We start from the raw sequence: 19,941 nt of genomic DNA on the forward strand, positions 1-19,941 counted from the left end.
TCTGACCAAAAATTAAAGAGATCAATGTGTTTTATATTAAAACCAACCTTTGCATCCAACTTCAATGCAAATCTTAAAATTGTATAAAGCAATATTTTAAATACTGTCTTCTTTAAGTTCAGATTCAGCACTTTATAGAAGTCTGTTGTCCAGCAATTCAAACTACAAAATGCTCAAAGAGTGAAAATAATTTTTACAGTAAAGCATTTTCCATTTCACTCACTCACTCACTCACTCACTCACTCACTCACTCACTCACTCACTCACTCACTCACTCTTGAGCCGCCTGTCGGGGTCGCGGGGAGCCGGAGCCTAACCCGGCAACACAGGGCAAAAGGCTGGAGGAGGAGGGGGACACACCCAGGACGGGATGCCAGCCTGTTGCAAGGCACTCCAAGCAGGACTCGAACCCCAGGCCCACCGGAGAGCAGGACCCAGTCCAACCCCCTACACCCCCACCCCCATTTTCCATTTCCTACAATGTATTTAATACACAAACTCAATATGTAACAATAAAGAACACCAAAATACACATTATAATGAAAAACTGTGGAAGCCACTTTCCCCTCTCAGTAGATCACGAGGCACTAACTGGTGGGATCAGTCACACTGCAGCCCTTTGACCTGGAACAAACATTTGTTTTAATACAGAAATTAAATAAAACTTTTCAAAATGATACTTTTGAAAGCAAAATACAATAGAAGGAAAGAACTGGAAAGCCAAACGAAATGCTAAAGTGTTCTGGGAAGAAATCACAGGAGACAGATGCGGATAAATGTCAGACTGCAGATACCTTGGGCTGGAATGTGAGTTTCTAAACAGCTATAACAACCCCTCGGTTCGCTTCTGGTCTTCTTCCCTGGTGCAGTAGTCACTGTACAGCGTGTTCAAATGGGGAACTACAGTCAGCACTGTCACTGTCAACACCTTCTGCTAGATGGTTACACAACCTATATTTCTGAACTAGTTGGCGTTATCTCGTGCTCCCCGAGTGAAATGCTAAAATGCATGGAGCTGAACTCCTGTGCAGTAAAAACACTAAAGCTTAGAGAGGAACCTTCAACTTCTGAGTGACCTGTGACCACACATTAGAGACCCCGCCCCCAGCATCAACCACACCACTTTCATTTTAACATTCAAACCTGCATATTTAGTTCTGCCCCACCGAGCAGGGCTGCTGTCTCTGCTAGCTGTTTACAACAGCCTCTTTTGTACTGGAGCACAGTACAGGCCTGGTTTTGCTACAGGACACGGGACAAAGCCAAACATGATCAGTTGAGTGAACGAGAAAACGTAAAGGTGAACTCACCCCCTTTTCTTTTTCATCCATAGTACAGCAGCAGCCCCAAAAATAAGAAGCAGCAGAAGAACTGGAGAAAACAAAGGTTATTCAACCACTTCAACACATTTCCAAGTCAAACTCTCCTTAAGAATGATAAAATTCCTCAAAGGGATTTTTACTCCATTACAATCATGCCCTGTGCAGTTTCAGGAAAATACATAAGTGTTACATTAGCGCCACTTCACAGAAATCTGAAGGACTCATTTCATTAATGAATAAAGTACATTCCTGATTCTACGCCTGCAGTTCTGAACCTGTTTTGTATCCAACATCTACAGTTTATTCATGGAAAACAACATGCAGATGTTAGAGTGATATGAAAGGCTTATTTAAATATGGTTTGTAACAAAGCCATTCATGGCTATAATGCACAACTTAGGTAAAACCTTTGTGTATTCCTTTTACTTCAAATTGTTTGTGCTTACATGGGATATTGGTAAAAACAGCTTACTTGTTAATACTGTAGCAAGCAGGGCCTCTGTGATTGAAAGGAGGAAAGGCAGATTAGACATTGAAATTAAGGAGAAAAGAACCTATAAAATATGTACAATATAACCCGTGTCCCTCTTCAGTAGTTCAAGTGTTAGAGTGTGACTGTGTGTCTCAGTGAACAGACTCCGTGTGCCTAGGGTCAGTCCACTGTTGGTAGACCCCCCTTGTGGGACACCAGTGGAGATGGAGTGGTTGTGGAACCATGGATGTTTATATCCTTTCATTCCTGTTCTATGACTGACAGATGATGGTAGGTGAGGCTTTGGCCTAATGCTTCACTCACTAAATTTCACTTTTACAAATTTCCCAACACACGTAAACCAATAAACACTGGACTCATGTATCCAAGCAATTAATACACTAATAATAAACATCCAAACTCGGGCAATTTCAGTTTGTTCCACACGCGTTTCCTCGAGAGGGAACTGGTGACACTAAACTAAACTGTCCACACCATATGAATGTGTGTGTCTGTGGCTCCCCTTCAATAGACTGTAGTCCCATCCGGGGCGTACCATAGTTAGCCAAACACTAGCTGCGTCCAAGTTAGGCTCTGGACCACCATGACAGTGGCCTGGACAAGTGGTTATTGACAGTGAATGAGAAAGTGAGTATTAAGTGGCTTTGACTTACCACGCGTCATATATCCATGCTCATCTTCAGTTGGGGAAAAAGGGACAGATTACAACATTATTTCTCTGTCACATCCTTTATCGTTCAACAGTTTAGTCTGATTAGGGTTCCTTCCATTTCTGTGCCTTTGCTTTAATCTAAAATTACCTTTGGGTGTAGAAATAGTTGTCGTAGCATTTGTGGTGGTGGTGGTGGTGGTGGTGGTGGTGGTCACTGAAAAGCCCACAGGAAAACAACAAGTTAAAACCCAAAGTTTAACAAGTTAACAACAGACAAGAGAGCTGTAGGAATGTGTGTCTCAGCAGTACAGTACAGGCCTTGCATATATGAGGCCCTGGGTTCAATCCCCAGCAACTCTGTATGACCCACCTTTAGGGGCAGCAGGTCGCTGAAGGAGGACATGTGATAGCTGTACAAATGTTTTATACTTGTAAGCAGCTAAACAACTTATTGTAAAATATGATTCTCTAGTGCATATTCTCTCAATTTCAGTAACTAGTTGGTGTGGTCAGGGTCACAGCCATGTGAAGGGAGCTTATCTCAGAAAGTACAAGGCTGGGTAGGTACACCCTAGACAGGACACCAAGCCATCATTGTGACACATCCCCAACTTAGAACAGCCCGTTCTCCTGACCTGCGTGTCCTTGGACTGTGGGAGGAATCCAGAGCGCACGGGCCCCCCCCCACGCAGTCACAAGGACAACATGCAAACACCACAAACACTGAGCCAGAATTAAACCTACTCAGGCTACACCACTGTGCTGCCCTTCTACTGCATCTTAAATAGCTATACGACTTCAGTGTAAAATCCTGTTTCTCAGTCACTTATCTCTGTATTGTACAAAAAATGTGCCCAATAACACCCTGCAAATACAGACTTTGATACAAAATTGGTTGACTATGAAATACATTGCATTCCACTGACTTTTGTTTTAAGCCATTTAATTACTGTATGTACCTGAATAGATGGCACTGAACGAAAGTGACCTCACAGTAAATGGGCACATATCCGAAAGGGGCAATCTGCATTCCAGGAAACAACTGCACATGACCTAAATGTGCACTTTCATTGCTGATACGCAGTTGCTTTTCAGAAATACATACACACCATACACACATACAATTTCAAACATCAAATGTAGTACAGCACATACACACCATCTTAAAGACCTCACGTTGGATGGAAATTTCAAGGGATAACTTGTTCACCAAAATAAAACACACAACTGATTAAAATGGCTTACTTCTGCATTCAGGAGGGGGATGACTATATTGTCCATCTCCTCCACACACAATCTCTGACCGTCCAGTGAGGATGTAGTTTGTGTCACATACATAGACAATGATATCTCCATAGTGGGGAAAATCTGTTGCTGGTTTCTGTTTAATGCTGCCATTTTTAATTTCAGTGGGATGACCACATTTCACCCCTAGTCCCAAAAAAAAAAAAAAAAAAAAAAGAAAAGGCATGTCAGATTATTGTTTCATTTTCAAAAACAGCAATGCAGAAAGATCTATTCCGTGATCATGTAAACAATTTACTTTCACAGATAGGACGTCCTCCACTCCATCCATCAGATGTACACTTCATACTGCTTAGGCCCACAATCTTATAACTTAAAGAAAAAGGAAAATATAAAATTGTTTTAACCTCATCTACAAAAAAACACAAACACACTCTAGCACATTAACCTTATACTACTTTGCAGTCAACCTCTTTTAAACATTTCCAAAACTCACAACATAACAGGTGAACAACTGCTGACTAATTTCGGTATTGGACACTTTTCTGTAACCAAACATCACTGACAGCTTGATAATCCACCCTCGCAAAAGTATGTAAACACAAAGAAGGAAGGCCTGAACATTTATATAAGGGCTAAAAAGGTAAAGAGCCAAAGAACAACTGTAGCACTTACCCCTCATTACAAATCACTTTAGCGGTGGCACCAAATTTGTCTCCTTCAGACAAATCAAGCCGCCCGTTCGGAACCTCTCCAGGTGAACCACATGATTTCTCTGTAACAAACCCACAGAGAGAAACTCATTTCAAACTCGGGATCTTCAGCCAACGGCTCCATCATTTTACTTTAAAGAAGCAGCAAATTACTTTGGCATTCTAATGTCAGATCACTCCAGTGTTGGGCAGTGCAATTGATGTTTCCAGAACCACTTTTCCTCTCAAAACCAGGGGCACACTCAAAAGTGGTAACGGACCCATGAGGGAACGAATTCTTTCCCCAGTCAGCTTTTGTCAAGACTACGTTGCTTCTGAAAAAAGGTTTGCTACATGGCTGTCCTGAAACACACAAAAGAAAGGCAGTGTCTAAAATTGTTTAGTTACCCTTCATGTCCAACAAGCCGTGTATAAATACAATATTCTAACTAAACACATTTCGAAACCGTAAACTATTATATGACCTCAGATCTGCTTATTTTAAAGCAGGGCATTTGACATGTTAATAAAATACAAGAATATAACAAAGCTGCAGAACTAGTACATGTGCACAGCAAAGTAAAATCCCATAGTTTCACAACAAATACCGTAAGAGACAAATCATTGTAAAATGAAGACCGTATGAAAGCAAGTATTTTCTTCACTTCTCAGTTTTCTAAAATTTCTGTTTAAGAGTAAAATCACATTTCCATGGGTAGTTATTAAATAGCAGTAAAAACATACAAACAGAAAGAAGAGAAGTGTGTGACTGCCTTCCATCAACTCCCTTCCACAGTGTTCACAGCACCACATTATGGAATGAACTGGTCGACAATCATCATTAAATAAGAGTTTACGGAGACAACATTTTCAGTCATTTCAAATTACTCATTCAATGCAGTTCAAAGTTAATGTCTAAAATAAAAAGTAAAATTATTTTCATAAACTATAGCTTTTCTATAAATTAAACCCAATTCATTGATAAAACCCCATTTTTGGGTCATCCAATTAAAATGGGGTTTCATCTGAGAATTCTACAGAACCCAACCTGTAAATAAATGAAGAGATATCAGTATTATTAATCATTTTATTGTATAGAAAATAAAGAAACTGAAAGTGGCCAGAAGCTGAGAAAGACTGCTCTTACTTGATAAATCAGTCAACTGCTCAGAGTGATTACGAGGTTATGGAAATTACTGTTATATTTTCTGTGATTTTAAATTACACTGAATTTTAATGTTTGTTAAAACTAAAAAATTGTTTTTTTTTTTTTTTTTTTTAGAAAATAGCACAAATTTACCTTAGGTTTTTTCCACAAAATTTAACCACAAGGTGAAGTGGGGGGAGGTAAACCGAGGGGCATCTGGGTTATTACTCTTATATTGTTTGTGAATTAGTGGTACGAGTAATGGGATTTACAAACAAATAAAAACTAAACTCATAGTCCTAGTTCTGTACAAAGTTTATCACAATGCGTTAAAGAAAAAACAACATTTATACCATGTGATTAATATCCAGAATTACATACCTTCGCATTGAGGAAATTGAGAGTCATACTCCCCATTGATGCCGCACGCTATCAGCGAATTGCCACTGAGATGATAGCCTTTGTTGCACGTGTACTCTATTACATCACCATACTGTGGAAATTCTGTTTCTGGAATTGATATAATTCTGCCATTTTTTATTGTAGGAGGGTCTTTGCACTTTTGCGCTACATGAACACAAGGAAAAAAATCAGTAGGGTTTTTCATCCAGTGGACAGTTTTGTATTCACTTCAACTTTAAAACTATTGCATAATAATAACAACAATAAGAAGAACAATATTTACAAAATAAGTCTTTTTTTTAATTGAATATTATACCAACACACAACTTACCTTCACATGTAGGAATTCTTCCACTCCATTCTCCATTTTCTCTACACTCCATGGAGTTTTGGCCCACAATAAAATAGCTAAATGAAAAAAAGACATTAAAATAGTTTAACAGAATTGAGAAAACATTCCACAAATTTACACATTCTAAACTTTTCGTGCCATTTCAACATTTAGTTTTACAAAAGTGTGCCTGAAGAAAGCAGATTACAGCACAGTACACTTCCCAGTAGATCCGATTTGTTACGTCCATGATGTGAAGTGGAGGATGACAATTAAGATCATAAACTATTTGAAGCTGCAGTGTTGCCAGCTGGATAGCTGACTCCTACAAAAGTACATCCCAGGATCACCATAATACCTTGAGAAAGACCAAAGTACTTACCCGTCATTACAAATAGCTGTGACAATGGCCCCAAATTCAACTCCTTCAGATAAATCAAGTCTACCATGCAACACTTCTCCAGGTGAACCGCATGATTTTTCTGCAATAAATCCATAAAGGTATGAAAAAACATTTTAATTGTGAGAAATATTACCAATGGAGTTTAAAGTCACATATAAGAAAAGTAAATTACTTTGGCATTTCAGCTGTAAAGCACTCCACGTTCCATTGCTGCAGGTAACTTTTGTTGATCCCTGCTCTCTCGTGTAGCCCATGGCACACTGAAAGGAAGCAATGGATCCCTCAGGGAACTCTTTCTTCTGAAGGTCTGAAGATAACACAACGTTTCCCTCGAATTGCGGTTTTGAACACTGTCCTGTGAAGCAGAAGATCATCATCAGCTTCACAAATCATGAGTTCATGTGCGGAGAGCAGACTGACAGTGATCTTTCCCCATCCGCAAGGTTCCTATATTTCAACAAACAATGTTCGGAAAACACATATGCAAGGAAACCGCTGAACTGGAACTGCAACCTTGTGTATGTATTAGTCTCAAAACAGCCAAAACCCTTTGCAAAGCCAGGTGTCCCGAGGTACAAGTCGGTCACTCCCTGGCGCTGGACTCAAACTTGTAAACGGCCAAACTAAAACAGGCCTCTCTCGTGTCTTCATCTGCAGGTCGCAGGTTTGAAAGCAATCTTCTGCCATAGCTCCCCCGAGCAAGGTATTTGAGCCGAATTCCTCCGGTAAAAATGAACCAGCTACATAAATAGGTAAACTTCTGCAAGTCGCTTCGGCGAACACCATCAGCTAAACAAACGCAAGCCGGAAGCTTGTGGTGTAGTGGTTAGGGCTGTTGCCTTTTAACCCAATGATGACAGGTTCAAATCCCACCCCCAGCTGTTGTAGAAATGGGTAAATGATTGTAAGCTGCTTAACACTGCGAGTTACTTTGGAGAAAAGGGTCTGAGTAAGATATCTGTCACAGACCCTGAAAGCATGGATGCCAGCCCTTCTGCAGATGAGTCTGACGTCACCATCAGGGTTCCAGCGTCCATTAAACTCTGCATCAGATCTCTACACTGAAACGTCCGAACTACCCCAGGTGGCAAGAGCTTCAACGTATTTCAAAAGCCAAACAAGTACATCTTTGATCACCAACGGAAACCCTTTCTGCTTGCGGTTTTCTCACACAGATGGAAACAGAACTCATCTCAACTATCACTCACTGTGTGTGTGTACCACCTGCCTTGAGCACTTACCGTTACCCAAATTGAATTTTTGGCAAAATTACCCACCCAGCTGTATAACTCTGTAAATAGCTAATAAGTCGCTGGAGAAAACGCGTCAGAACCGACGACGAACGAACGTTAGAAACCGCGGGGGAAAAATTATTTAGAATAAGAAGAAGTAGGAGGACTGAGGTTTGTTGTTGTTGTAGTAATTACTTACCTCTGACAGACGACACCACCACGCAGAGGAAGAAGAAAAAAGCCTTCAACGCGCCCCCCGCAAGGCTGCGCTGCTTTTCCCTGCCTTTCCTCTGCATGACCGAAGCTCCAAGGCGCAACATGTGTAACCGACGCATTCGTACTCTGCGTTCCGTTGTCTTGTGGAGCCGCGGTGACGTGACGCGACTTCTGGTCACTGCTTCCTTAAAGCGAACGATCCTCCAATCCTTCTACTTCCGTACACTGGCACGGAAGTAAAGGGATTGGAGGAGCGAAAGACATCGCGATGATAATAACAACAGAAATGAAATGGAAATACAATGGTGCACACTCGAGGGGCACGTGTGGGATTTCGCCCTTCCCTCGTGCTAGTCGCGGCGCGCGGCGTCTTGCTAGGGCGAGGGAGGCCCCGCCGCTGAAGTGAAACGGCTCCAGCAGCGCACAGATCCACTTCCTTGTTTCAATCCACCAATAAGCAGCGCGGTTACATACTGCTTATAATTCCGGCACAAACTAGTGACAAAGTTTACCAGCAGTGTGAACACGTACATATGGGGGCTGCCGGGCGGTCCCCGCTGTGCAGCTCTAACATAGACCGGAAAAAACAGGCGTCTCACAGCGACGCCTGAATAATGATGTTAGTGTGGTCCGAGGGTGGGTAACTTCCCTGCTCTGTTCATCGCATAGTTTTCAGAGGGGTCCCCCAAACCCATAAGCCAAATATCAGGGCTATTTTTGGACTGCAGCTAGTCTGCGGCGCCACTAGGAGCAGAAGCGGGACTGAACAGTGAAGTTTGTGCGTCAGTTGTGGAAATTGAACTTGTCCCCTGCCAGAAATGTCTTCTCATTGACGTAGAAAATGAACACATTCGTAAAACTCTGGAACAGTACAGCACTGTCGTCAAGACTTCATAAACACTTTTTTTCCCCCTCTTCGAATTGAGTGTTTCCCTCGATGGGTGATCCCGCGTGTCATTATTCTGCTCCTGGCTCAACGGAATGAATAAGAACATTTGAAATCAAGATTTGCTACAGTGATCAGACATCAGTCGTCACTTATTACAGGAGAAGCGACGTACAATTTGAAAGTGTGCTGCACTGTGTGTTTCTACTACACACAAGATTTCCTAAAGCAACATGGAATTGGTCATTACACACGTATGTCACATGAGAAACACTGATTCTCATTAAATACCCATTTCGTGGTCAAACTAAGGGACACAAACCAAAGGGTTCACTTTCAAACAGGACTGTAATCTGAGGTAAAAAGTGTGATGTTGGAAGACCAGGCAATGCAGCGCATAGAGACCATGGTACCGGGAACCCGATACACTAAACATGCGCCACTATTTTGTGAAAGAAATTTTCTTTCCTTCTCTGGAACCCATCAGCGACAGGAGATCCACAAAACACTCAGACACCGAAATTTTTCACGACAACATGATGGGCCGATGGGAGAAGCCCAGACAACTCGGTGTCTCTCCGATCGGTTTGCGTCGCTTCCTTTTATAATACAACTAACTAGCTCATACTGTGACAGGTCATCACAAGGCTTGGCAACACTTTCGAAACTTCCCTTGCGTCCGACGCTATAGTGATCTGACAAAAGTGCGTCAGGGCGGCAACGGTCAACAACAAACTTCCTTTGCGTTTCGTTTCCCTGTCAACATGTTAAACAGACGGCATACGCTTTCTGTGACTGTGCGTCTTAACTTTTGCAACATACTAGAAAATATGTCATATTAATCGCTTGAACGTATTTTCATACTACGGTATCATCACCCTTACACTTCATGTATGTAAAACACATAACCTTTGCTGCTGGTGCAAATCCCACCTCCAGCTGTAGTACCTGAGCAAGGCAAGGTACTTGACCTAAATTACTACAATAAAATTACCCTGCTGTACAAATGGGTAAATAATTGTAAGTACCTTAACACTGTAAGCCACTTTAGAGAAAGTGACAAAACAAGCTGGATAAGAGGAGTTGTGGAAAAGCTAAAGGTGATCTGTTTTGGAACTCCCCTTCATTTCTTCTGAGAAAAAAGTAAATAAAACACAAAAAAGCGTGAATCCATAAAGACAGGATGATGAAAAATACAAAATTGCAGAGCTCTTGCACTATTTTTCACAGAACACTTAACAGGCCATCCTCTGGTTTTCTAACCCTCACTTGTCAGTGTTAAACGGCAGTGAAAACTGACTATGTTATTGTTTTAGTTTGACACAATCCGTGTTTCTCTCTTGCACACCACACTCACACTTAATATAAAAGGTTATTTATAATAAAAATGTGTTTTTACTGAAGACTTGTTTGAATGTTGTGAATGTTATCCCCCAGTTTTCCATAAATTGTACCATGTCATCCATTCATTGAAAGACATTTTCTGTAATACACACAGAAATAAACATAGATCCAGTTGCTTCTGGATTTGGGTTTATACGTTAATGTTTGAGGACCACATTTCTCCATTTCTGGACGTTCTTCAAAAACAAAAGATCAATCAAATGTTTTTTTTTTCCTTCTTTAACTTTAATTATTTAGTACTTTTAATGTATTTCCTGCAGCCATGGAAGCTTTGGAAACAGGCCCAGTGAAGATGTTCCTGTGTAGCTACGGAGACAGGAGTCTTCTCTCAAAACCTCTTCCACAGTTTTCTTCGTTCTGGAGCAGAACTTGTGATTATGAGCTCAGAACGCACCTATTCAACGCAGCAACTGGAATGACCAGGATGACCAGGAACTTTGCAGTTTTCTTGGCAACAATGAAATATAGTGCATGTCAAGTTCGCTTTGACACCATATGTTGTTTCCATGCTGTTGTTTTTTATTATTTTATTTGACAATGTGCACAAGCAGGACCCAAGGTCTTGGGATCTTTCCTTTTATTAACTGCAATAAGCAAATACAGACTGTTTCCAATTGTCCCATGTCTGATGTCTGATGTCTGTCTTCACAACCCCAAATACCTGTTTTGCTGCAATATCCTAAATGATAGTGCTGACAAGTAATGCAACAATTTTTCTCCAGACATATAGAAAATCATAACCTACTTGAACAGTGAACCTGACCTACAGGTAAGATTTGAAAGAAAAATATTTTACACACCCTTGATGCAACAAAAGGGTAATATACTGTTGATTTATAAAATATTATTGCAGTTCTCACAGCTTACCACAGCAAAAAAATCTTTCCTTTATTATTTATACTGCTAGGTAAATTAAGCGAGGAACAATATTTAGCATTTCAGTGTGTGTGTGTGTTACACTGAGGAGGTGATGGGACATATTCACCGTTTTCTTTGCACTCGATTACTGGACTCCCAACAAGAGTGTATCCTTTTTCGCAGGAGTACACGACCTTGTCAGAGTACTCCGGAAAGTTCTTACTGAAAGGCTTCATTGCCACCCTGCCATTTTTTATATCTGGAGGCTCAGGACACTTCACCACTATTGAAGGGAAAAAAAAAAAAAAAAAAAAAACAGATGACAAAACATTAATTGTGAAATTAGACAAATAATACGATTGGCAGTGTTCCAACCATTATAAAAAAAAATGTTTGTTCACTGTGCGCATCTAAATTTCACTACATGCTTTAATGGTGCAACTGTATAGAATATACTGTACAACAATATATGTACACTGCTCAAAAAAAATTAAAGGAACACTTTGAAAACACATCAGATCTCAATGGGGAAAAAAAATCATGCTGGATATCTATACTGATATGGACTGGGTAATGTGTTAGGAACGAAAGGATGTCACATCGTTAGATGGAAATGAAAATTATCAACCTACAGAGGGCTGAATTCAAGGACACCCCAAAAATCAAAGTGAAAAAATGATGGGGCAGGCTAGTCCATTTTGCTGAAATTTCATTGCAGCAACTCAAAATGGTACTCAGTAGTTTGCATGGCCCCCACGTGCTTGTATGCATGCCTGACGATGTCAGGGCATGCTCCTAATGAGATGACGGATGGTGTCCTGGGGTATTCCCTCCCACATCTGGACCAGGGCATCACTGAGCTCCTGGACAGTCTGAGGTGCAACCTGGCGGCGTCGGATGGACCGAAACATAATGTCCCAGAGGTGTTCTGTTGGATTTAGGTCAGGCGAGCGTGGGGGCCATTCAATGGTATCAATTCCTTCATCCTCCAGGAACTGCCTGCATACTCTCGCCACATGAGGCCTGGCATTTTCATGCACCAGGAGGAACCCAGGACCCACTGAACCAGCGTAGGGTCTGACAATTTCCCAAGGATTTCATCCCGATATCTAATGGCAGTCAGGGTGCCATTGTCTAGCCTGTAGAGGTCTGCGTGTGCCTCCATGGATATGCCTCCCCAGACCATCACTGACCCACCACCAAACCGGTCATGCTGAACGATGTTACAGGCAGCATAACGTTCTCCACGGGCCCTCAGGCCACCCTCATGAAGTCTGTTTTTGATTGTTTGGTCAGAGACATTCACACCAGTGGCCTGCTGGAGGTCATTTTGTAGGGCTCTGGCAATGCTCATCCTGTTCCTCCTTGCACAAAGGAGCGGATACCGGTCCTGCTGATGGGTTAAGGACCTTCTACGGCCCTGTCCGGCTCTCCTAGAGTAACTGCCTGTCTCCTGGAATCTCCTCCATGCTCTTGAGACTGTGCTGGGAGACACAGCAAACCTTCTGGCAATGGCACGTATTGATGTGCCATCCTGGAGGAGTTGGACTGCCTGTGCAACCTTTGTAGGGTCCAGGTATCATCTCATGCTACCAGTAGTGACACTGACCCTAGCCAAATGCAAAACTAGTGAAAAACAGTCAGAAAAGATGAGGAGGGAAAAAATGTCAGTGGCCTCCATCTGTAAAACCACTCCTGTTTTGGGGGTCATCTCATTGTTGCCCCTCTAGTGCACCTGTTGTTAATTTCATTAACACCGAAGCAGCTGAAACTGATTAACAACCACCTCTGGTACTTAACTGACCAGATCAATATCCCAAGAGTTTAATTGACTTGATGCTATACTCTGATTAAAAAGTGTTCCTTTAACTTTTTTGAGCAGTGTATTTACTGGTCCATAAACACATGCAGAAATATTGTTTACCTTCACAAGCAGGAATGTTTCCACTCCAACCACTAGTTGAACAAGTCAAATAACCTGTGCCAACCATCTTGTATCTAAATGGACAATAAAAATGTCAGATATAAAGCTTAATTGAAAATATACACTCTGATTTTAGCATTACTTCTTAATCTGTGCACCATTCATTATTATTAGTATTTAAATTATAGCTGCCTGGAATATCGAGCACATGGTTTGAAATGAGATACCAACAGGAGCTAGAATGACTCCAATACCCACCCCCAAAAAAGAAAGAGAAACAGAACTGTAACAAAAAACAGCCAGTTCTGGGGTGCGGTACTTGCCCCTTATTGCAAACGACATTGGCGACTGCACCAAACTCCATTCCTTGAGACAGGTCAAAAGCTCCATTCAGCACATGTGCAGGAAAACCACATGATTTTTCTGAAAAAAATCCATGAATACAAGAAACGCTTTTAAATTCAGAGCCATGTTATGACATTAGTAGTTTTGGTTTTACTTCTGTGAAGGATCAATATACTTCGGCATGTTAGGGTTAACTCTGTCCACGTTCCATTAATGCAGACGATGATTGCTGATCCCCACTTTCGCTCATATCCTTCAGCGCATTCAAAAACAGCGGTGAACCCCTCAGGGACCTGGGCTGGCAAGAGTTCTCGATGCAGCAAGATGACATCACTCCGGCCTTCAGGTTTAGGACACTGGACTAGAAATAAGTCAGAAGTAAAAGTTGCGAAATCACCAAATTGTTAAAAAAAAAAACAAACAACCCTTGCAGCTGTTAACTGTAGCCACTGCCTTTGGACCCAAAGGTTGCAGGTTTGGATCCCACCTCCAGCTGTTGTAACCCTCGAGCAAGGTACTTACACAGCTTACCCCAGTAAAAATTACCTAGCTGTATAAAATGGTAAATAGTTGTAAGTAGCTTAATGTAAGTAGCCAAATGAATAAATGTATATGTAAATGTTGCTTATTAAAAAGCCATAAAGCCCTGAAGGCATAACCGGTTACAGGGAAAAGCACCAAACACGTGTCTCTCCCTTGTGCACATGTGGTGTGTAGGTACAACCTGGAGCTGGAAGAAAAGCGGGACGGGGTGGCTTGTGCGGAGTACAAGACACTACCGCAGAACGAGCAGGGAACACTGTGTGTGATGGGCTCCAAACAGGTGAGACACACCTCTTACCAGTGGCCATGGAAGCAAATGACTACATGGTGGTGTGTGACCGTGTTTTGGAGAAAAGCAACAGATAAATATAAAAATTGGGCAGCTAGATAAACTTCAGATAATAATTTCTAATTGTTCTGCTCAGCTGGACTCAAGTGTCCAGGGAATTAGATGGCAGAGACAAATAAAACTGATTGGAACAAAAAACACAGATTAACAAGCACTGAGAAACCACAAAGGTTTAAAAAAACGTTGTTGCACCACAACAGATTGTTTTCCCCTACATTTTCATCGAAATTGTTCCAGTAAAAATTACCCAGCTGTATAAATGGATAAAGCATATAATCATAGATTTATTGCAGTGACACATTCATACGGATTATAATATGACAAACAAACTGACCGACTTGTGAGAAAAAAGCCAAACCTTCACAAGTTGGATCGGACGGTTCATATTCTCCATCCTCATTGCACACAATCTGTATTTTCCAAACTGTGTTACTCCGATTACAGGTGTACTCTATTACATCACCATACTTCGGGGATTCTTCGGAAAGTTCCATTGAGATATGGCCATTTTCAATTTCAGGTGGAGGGTCACACATCATCACTAATAAAACACAAAATAAAAACAGTTTTAAGAATTATCTGGCTCTCTGCTGAGTTTTCAAATCCTTATTAGGAAATAAAGACTTTCTTTTTTAATCTTCTTTGGCTTCAAAACAAGGTATACACTGGGGAACTGGTAGAAAATAAGTAAATGTGACCTATAAAAGAAAATAAATTGTATTAATGTTTAAACATGCATGCATGCAAAAGGATTACCTCTACAGACAGGATTCATTCCACTCCAGCCATCATCGGTACATGTCATATAGCTTCGACCCTCAGTCTCATAGCTGAACACAAAAAGGAAACACAAGCATATCTTTACAAACTTTTGCCTGCATTTCACATCAGGTTAAAATGAAATGCCAAGAGACATCATTCATTTAACATAAATAACAGTATATTTTGGAGAAGGGGGGTGCGGTGGCACAGTGGGTTGGACCGGGTCCTGCTCTCCGGTGGGTCTGGGGTTCGAGTCCCACTTGGGGTGCCTTGCGACAGACTGGCATCCTGTCCTGGGTGTGTCCCCTCCCCCTCCAGTCTTATGCTCTGAGATGCTGGGTTAGGCTCCAGTTCCTCGCAACCCCGTATGGGACAAGCGGTTCAGAAAGTGGGTGGGTGTGTATATTTTGGAGAATTATCATCATATAAATACATAATAAATTAAGTAACATATTACTAACTCTGTTCTTTCTTCTTGTTGAGCATTGCCTCACTACATAAGCCTTGAGGAGGCTGGCCGGTGGTGACAGACAAATCCCATGCTGACTGAGGATGATGACCAACTGCCATGATGAACGAGATGTTCCATGCTGAGCTGGGGATTCAAGATACCATATAGCAATAATATCGTTATTACTTGTTAACTGGCTTAGAATTATTACTTAATCTAGAATGCCCAGGAGGGGTGGGCAACCACTGGCCCGTGGACCCTCAGAGGTTTTATCTCCTTCAACCTTCATTTGGGAGTTTTTGTTCCTTTCCCCGGTGGCCAGTAGGTATACTTATAGCTCTATAATAAGTTCTTCATTATGGTAGCCATTAGTCGACTTCTTTGTTTGTATCTGTTTTTCTTGCCTTATGTCTGTGTTAAAGCGCTCTGTGTCAGTGCGTGAGAAGAGCGCTCTATAAAAATAAATTGAATTGAATTTTCTCATTCCTCGCCTTTTCACACTTTTCAATTATTATACAAAATAATTTCAGTTCAATTTATTTTTATAGAGCGCTCTTCTCATGCAGTGACACAGGGCGCTTGAACACAGGCATAAGGCAAAGAAACAAATACATCGGGCAAAGAAACAAAGAAGACAGTTGACTACAGAACTAGTGTAATACATTATCAATGCTTTTATAAAGCTATAATTATGCCTACTGGCCACGGAAGAAAGGAGCAAAAAAATCCCAACCAAAAATCGAGGGAAAAAAAAAACTCTGGGGGTCCAAGGGCGAGTGCCTGCCCACCCCTCTTGGGCATTCTAGATTAAATAAGACTTCTAAGCCAGTTCACGAGTAATAATGATATTGTTTCTGTATGATAGCTTGATATATTATACTATGATACTGCTGAATCTCTCAGTTAAGAAGGAGCTTAAAACTCTCCTCTTTCGGATTCCCTTCTTCACTGAATTCGTAAATGCTCAATGAACATGTGCTTATGTTTAACAGTTTTTAATAACAATTTGTTCAATAATTGAAAATTCTGTGTGCAACTATGTTTTATGAGAAATGGGCAAATGGGACAAATCACGTGTCTGTATCCAAATCTCTCCTTCCGTTAATGTAGTGCACTCATTGTATTTTCTATGAGATGTATGCCGCTTTGGAGAAAAGCGTCTGTTAAATGAATAATGTGGATGTACTTTTTAAACATACCAAACCAGTTGCATTTTAGGTGAGAGTAAGCAACAAAATGAAAAATCTACATAAACAGAGGCCTCCCAGAGATTCTGCCACAAGAACAAAAACTTTTCTTCATCGATTTTGCAGGAAGTGGCAAGTGTCTAACCCTAATTCTAACCGGTAACCCCAACCCCAAACCGCTAACCCTAACCCAAACTGTAACCCAAACCCTAACCATAAACTCTAACCCCAACCACTAACCCCTAACCCCAACTCTAATCCTTACCCTTACCCTAACCCCAAGGGTATCCATATGGGTAGCCAAAACAACGGGACTTCTTTGACCTATGCAGTGACTATAAGTCCAGCTGACGACTGTTAACTCCGTTGTAACATTTCTTCATTAGGTACATAGTTCTCAAGCGGGTCTCTAAGAGTTTCTCAACTCAAAATGAAGACAATGAGGATGTGAATACCAGAGAAAAGTGTTTGATTACCTAAGTGCCCCCACTTTCCCAGAACGGAATACTTACTGAGAGAGCAGAACTTACCCCTTATTACAGATAACTCTAATAACAGCCCCGTATTCAGTTCCTGCCGACAAATCAAATCTTCCGTTCAAAATTTCTCCAGGCGGAATGCACCGCTTTTCTGCAATAAATCCATTGAAAGAAACTTTAGTACATCAAACATTTATACAATTTAAGCTTTACTTGAATTTTACTTGCAGAAAAATGCAGAAAATTACTTTGGCATTTTAGTGACAAATAAGTCCAAGTTCCCCTGTTGCAGAAGATGGTTCCCAAACCCATCTCTCTCTGATAACCAATGGCACAGTCAAAGGTGGCAACTGATCCCTCCGGGAACTCGTTCTTCAGAAGGTCCTCCGTTGTCAACACAACGCTGCCCTGGAATTCAGGTTTAGGACACTGTGCTAAAAGACAGCAGGAAAGAGTAAAATTTGAGAAACTGCCTGAAAATGAGCGATAAGCAATTTACAGGATACACCAGAACAGGTGATCCCCCTAAAAAATAATTCTAACACTGCTAACTTGTAAGGACACCTAAGGAACATAAATGGTGATGCTTCCTGTGAAGGATTACATAATAAATATTATTTTTAAAAAAAACACATTTTAATTGAGACCAGTTAAAAGAAGCATTAATCATGTTCCTGCTCGCTGCACATGACAAGTGATACAAAGCGTGATGACAACAGTTACATCCACCATTTCTAATAATAATTTCTATTTCATACATGGTGTGGCAGCAACTGAACTGATAAGTAAATCATGCTTGACAATTACTGAATTATTCTGAAAGTTTTTCTTATATATGCAGCTCATAACCCATTACATTTACTTGATACTTTTCTCCAAAGCAACATTACAGCATTGAGCTACTTACATTTATTTACCCATTTATACAGCTAGTACTTTTACTGGATCAATTTAGGGTAAGTAGCTTGCCAAAGAGTACTACAGCTGGAGGTGGGATTCAAACCTGCAACATCTGGGTCCAAAGGCAGCAGCTCTAAGCACTACACTACCAATCCCCTTTATACATCACACCAAATGACATGTGGCAGAATGCATATGGCAGAATTTTTTAAAAATTATCTCCACATGTTGTCTTTCTGCCTTGCAAAGGCAATTTGTTCCTAAACACATTATAAGGTGAATTCTCATAAACAGAAGATGCAACCACGCTTATTTTCAAAGGTAAACATTTTGACATGATCACAAACCTCAAAATTGATGACCATTTGATAAACAAGACCTAATAGCACCAAATTGACACAATTACTTCAATAGTTAATATTAGTTACCATAACACAACATCACAAGGCAGTTTCCCTTCATCAGTTACCCTATAATACCTTATGGCTGTGTGCCTGGACTCCTTCAACTCTTTCATAGTTATTGTATATTGTCCACTCAATAGACACAAACAAAACATACATAGTGTACATATAATAATGTTCATTAGCTGCTGCCACTGGGTCCAAAGGTCGGTGGTTCGAATTTGACCCACTGCTGTAGTGCCCTGAAGCAAGGTACTTACCCTTAACTGCTCTGGCAAAATTACCCAGCTGTATAAACAGGTAAATTACTGCAAGTAACTTAAGACTGTAGGTCATTTTGGAGAAAAGGATCAGATAGATGAATAAATCTATATGTAAATGTAAAAAGAGTGAGCAATAAAGACAAAAAGATCAATGAAGACAAGGCCAGTGAATTTACAGTTAGCGAGTAAGTTCACATCATTCCGATAGCCCAAATGGGGGACATGATCATTGCAATCCAATAACACTATTCAGTGTTTTCAGCCCCCACCTTATTTACCAAGGTAATTTACACTGCAAGATACACTACTAATAATGAGTCGCTCATTCACATACCAGTGAAACACACTTTCTCTCTGTCACTCACACACATACAATGGTTGACTTTAGAGTCACCAATCTACCTGAAGAGCATGTCTTTGGACTGTGGGAGGAAACCAGAGCACCCAGAGGAAATCCACTCAGAGAACATGCAAACCCCACACAGATTGAGCAAAGACCAAACCCAATCCTCTCGCACCACTCAGGTGCTATAAGACAGTAACGCTACTCGCTGTGCCACCCACGGTACTGGCACACACAACCTGTCTGATACTGACCTTTTCCACTGGCAACGAACAGGGACAATAGCAGCCACTTCAGCAGCCAGCTGGAGCCGGAGTCTCTCGGGTGACACATGCTCCTTCACTCAATGTGCTGTGGGCAGCAAAAACTGCTCTCACTCCTCCCAGTAATGCTTCATTTGTGAGATCTAAGGAAGAGAGAGTGTGTTAACTTTGAGACATTTCCCAACGCAATGTAATCGATGTCATGGAATCGTAAGTAAACAAACTAAAGTAAACATGTAGGATTGTGGGACATGGAAATGGGGTCAAAAAGCAGAGATTTATTTTTCCTCTTAATTTAACACACAAATATTTAGGAGAAAGGCTACCAGTAGCACTGTATAAGGGGTGACAATGGAAACTGTTTCAAGTAATCAGTCTTTATAAAGACTTCATAAATTTCCCTCTTCATTATAAAAGTTGTATGATCCAGATAATGTGCGTTATG

General features: G+C 41.0%; 2 protein-coding genes across 3 annotated transcripts; both read right to left on the reverse strand.

Annotated features, from left to right (window-relative positions):
- Window positions 1–400: 400 nt before the first annotated feature.
- Window positions 401–8,937, reverse strand: LOC108918546 (complement decay-accelerating factor-like). Of its 2 annotated transcripts, XM_018725924.2 has the most exons (15): window positions 8,119–8,934; window positions 6,860–7,042; window positions 6,667–6,766; window positions 6,285–6,361; window positions 5,933–6,118; window positions 4,579–4,767; window positions 4,388–4,487; window positions 4,011–4,084; window positions 3,713–3,898; window positions 2,616–2,681; window positions 2,469–2,492; window positions 1,795–1,821; window positions 1,311–1,371; window positions 795–875; window positions 401–624 (listed from the first exon to the last, which is right to left on the reverse strand). In XM_018725924.2, exons 1-14 carry the CDS (start codon window positions 8,252–8,254, stop codon window positions 824–826), a joined length of 1,461 nt encoding a protein of 486 aa, XP_018581440.2. In that variant the 5' UTR covers window positions 8,255–8,934; the 3' UTR covers window positions 401–624; window positions 795–823. The 2 variants fall into 2 exon arrangements, with proteins under 2 accessions (XP_018581440.2, XP_029103741.1); XM_029247908.1 differs by having other exon boundaries at window positions 431–875; window positions 8,119–8,937.
- A 2,050-nt stretch (window positions 8,938–10,987) lies between these two features.
- Window positions 10,988–19,667, reverse strand: LOC108918453 (complement factor H-like). Its single transcript, XM_018725705.1, has 9 exons — window positions 19,488–19,667; window positions 17,572–17,757; window positions 17,375–17,474; window positions 15,201–15,274; window positions 14,803–14,985; window positions 13,728–13,913; window positions 13,531–13,630; window positions 13,208–13,281; window positions 10,988–11,566 (listed from the first exon to the last, which is right to left on the reverse strand). Exons 1-9 carry the CDS (start codon window positions 19,564–19,566, stop codon window positions 11,364–11,366), a joined length of 1,185 nt encoding a protein of 394 aa, XP_018581221.1. The 5' UTR covers window positions 19,567–19,667; the 3' UTR covers window positions 10,988–11,363.
- Between the last annotated feature and the right edge of the window lie 274 nt (window positions 19,668–19,941).

The sequence above is a fragment of the Scleropages formosus genome, chromosome 22 (assembly GCF_900964775.1).
Source record: "Scleropages formosus chromosome 22, fSclFor1.1, whole genome shotgun sequence".
NCBI lineage: Eukaryota > Metazoa > Chordata > Actinopteri > Osteoglossiformes > Osteoglossidae > Scleropages > Scleropages formosus.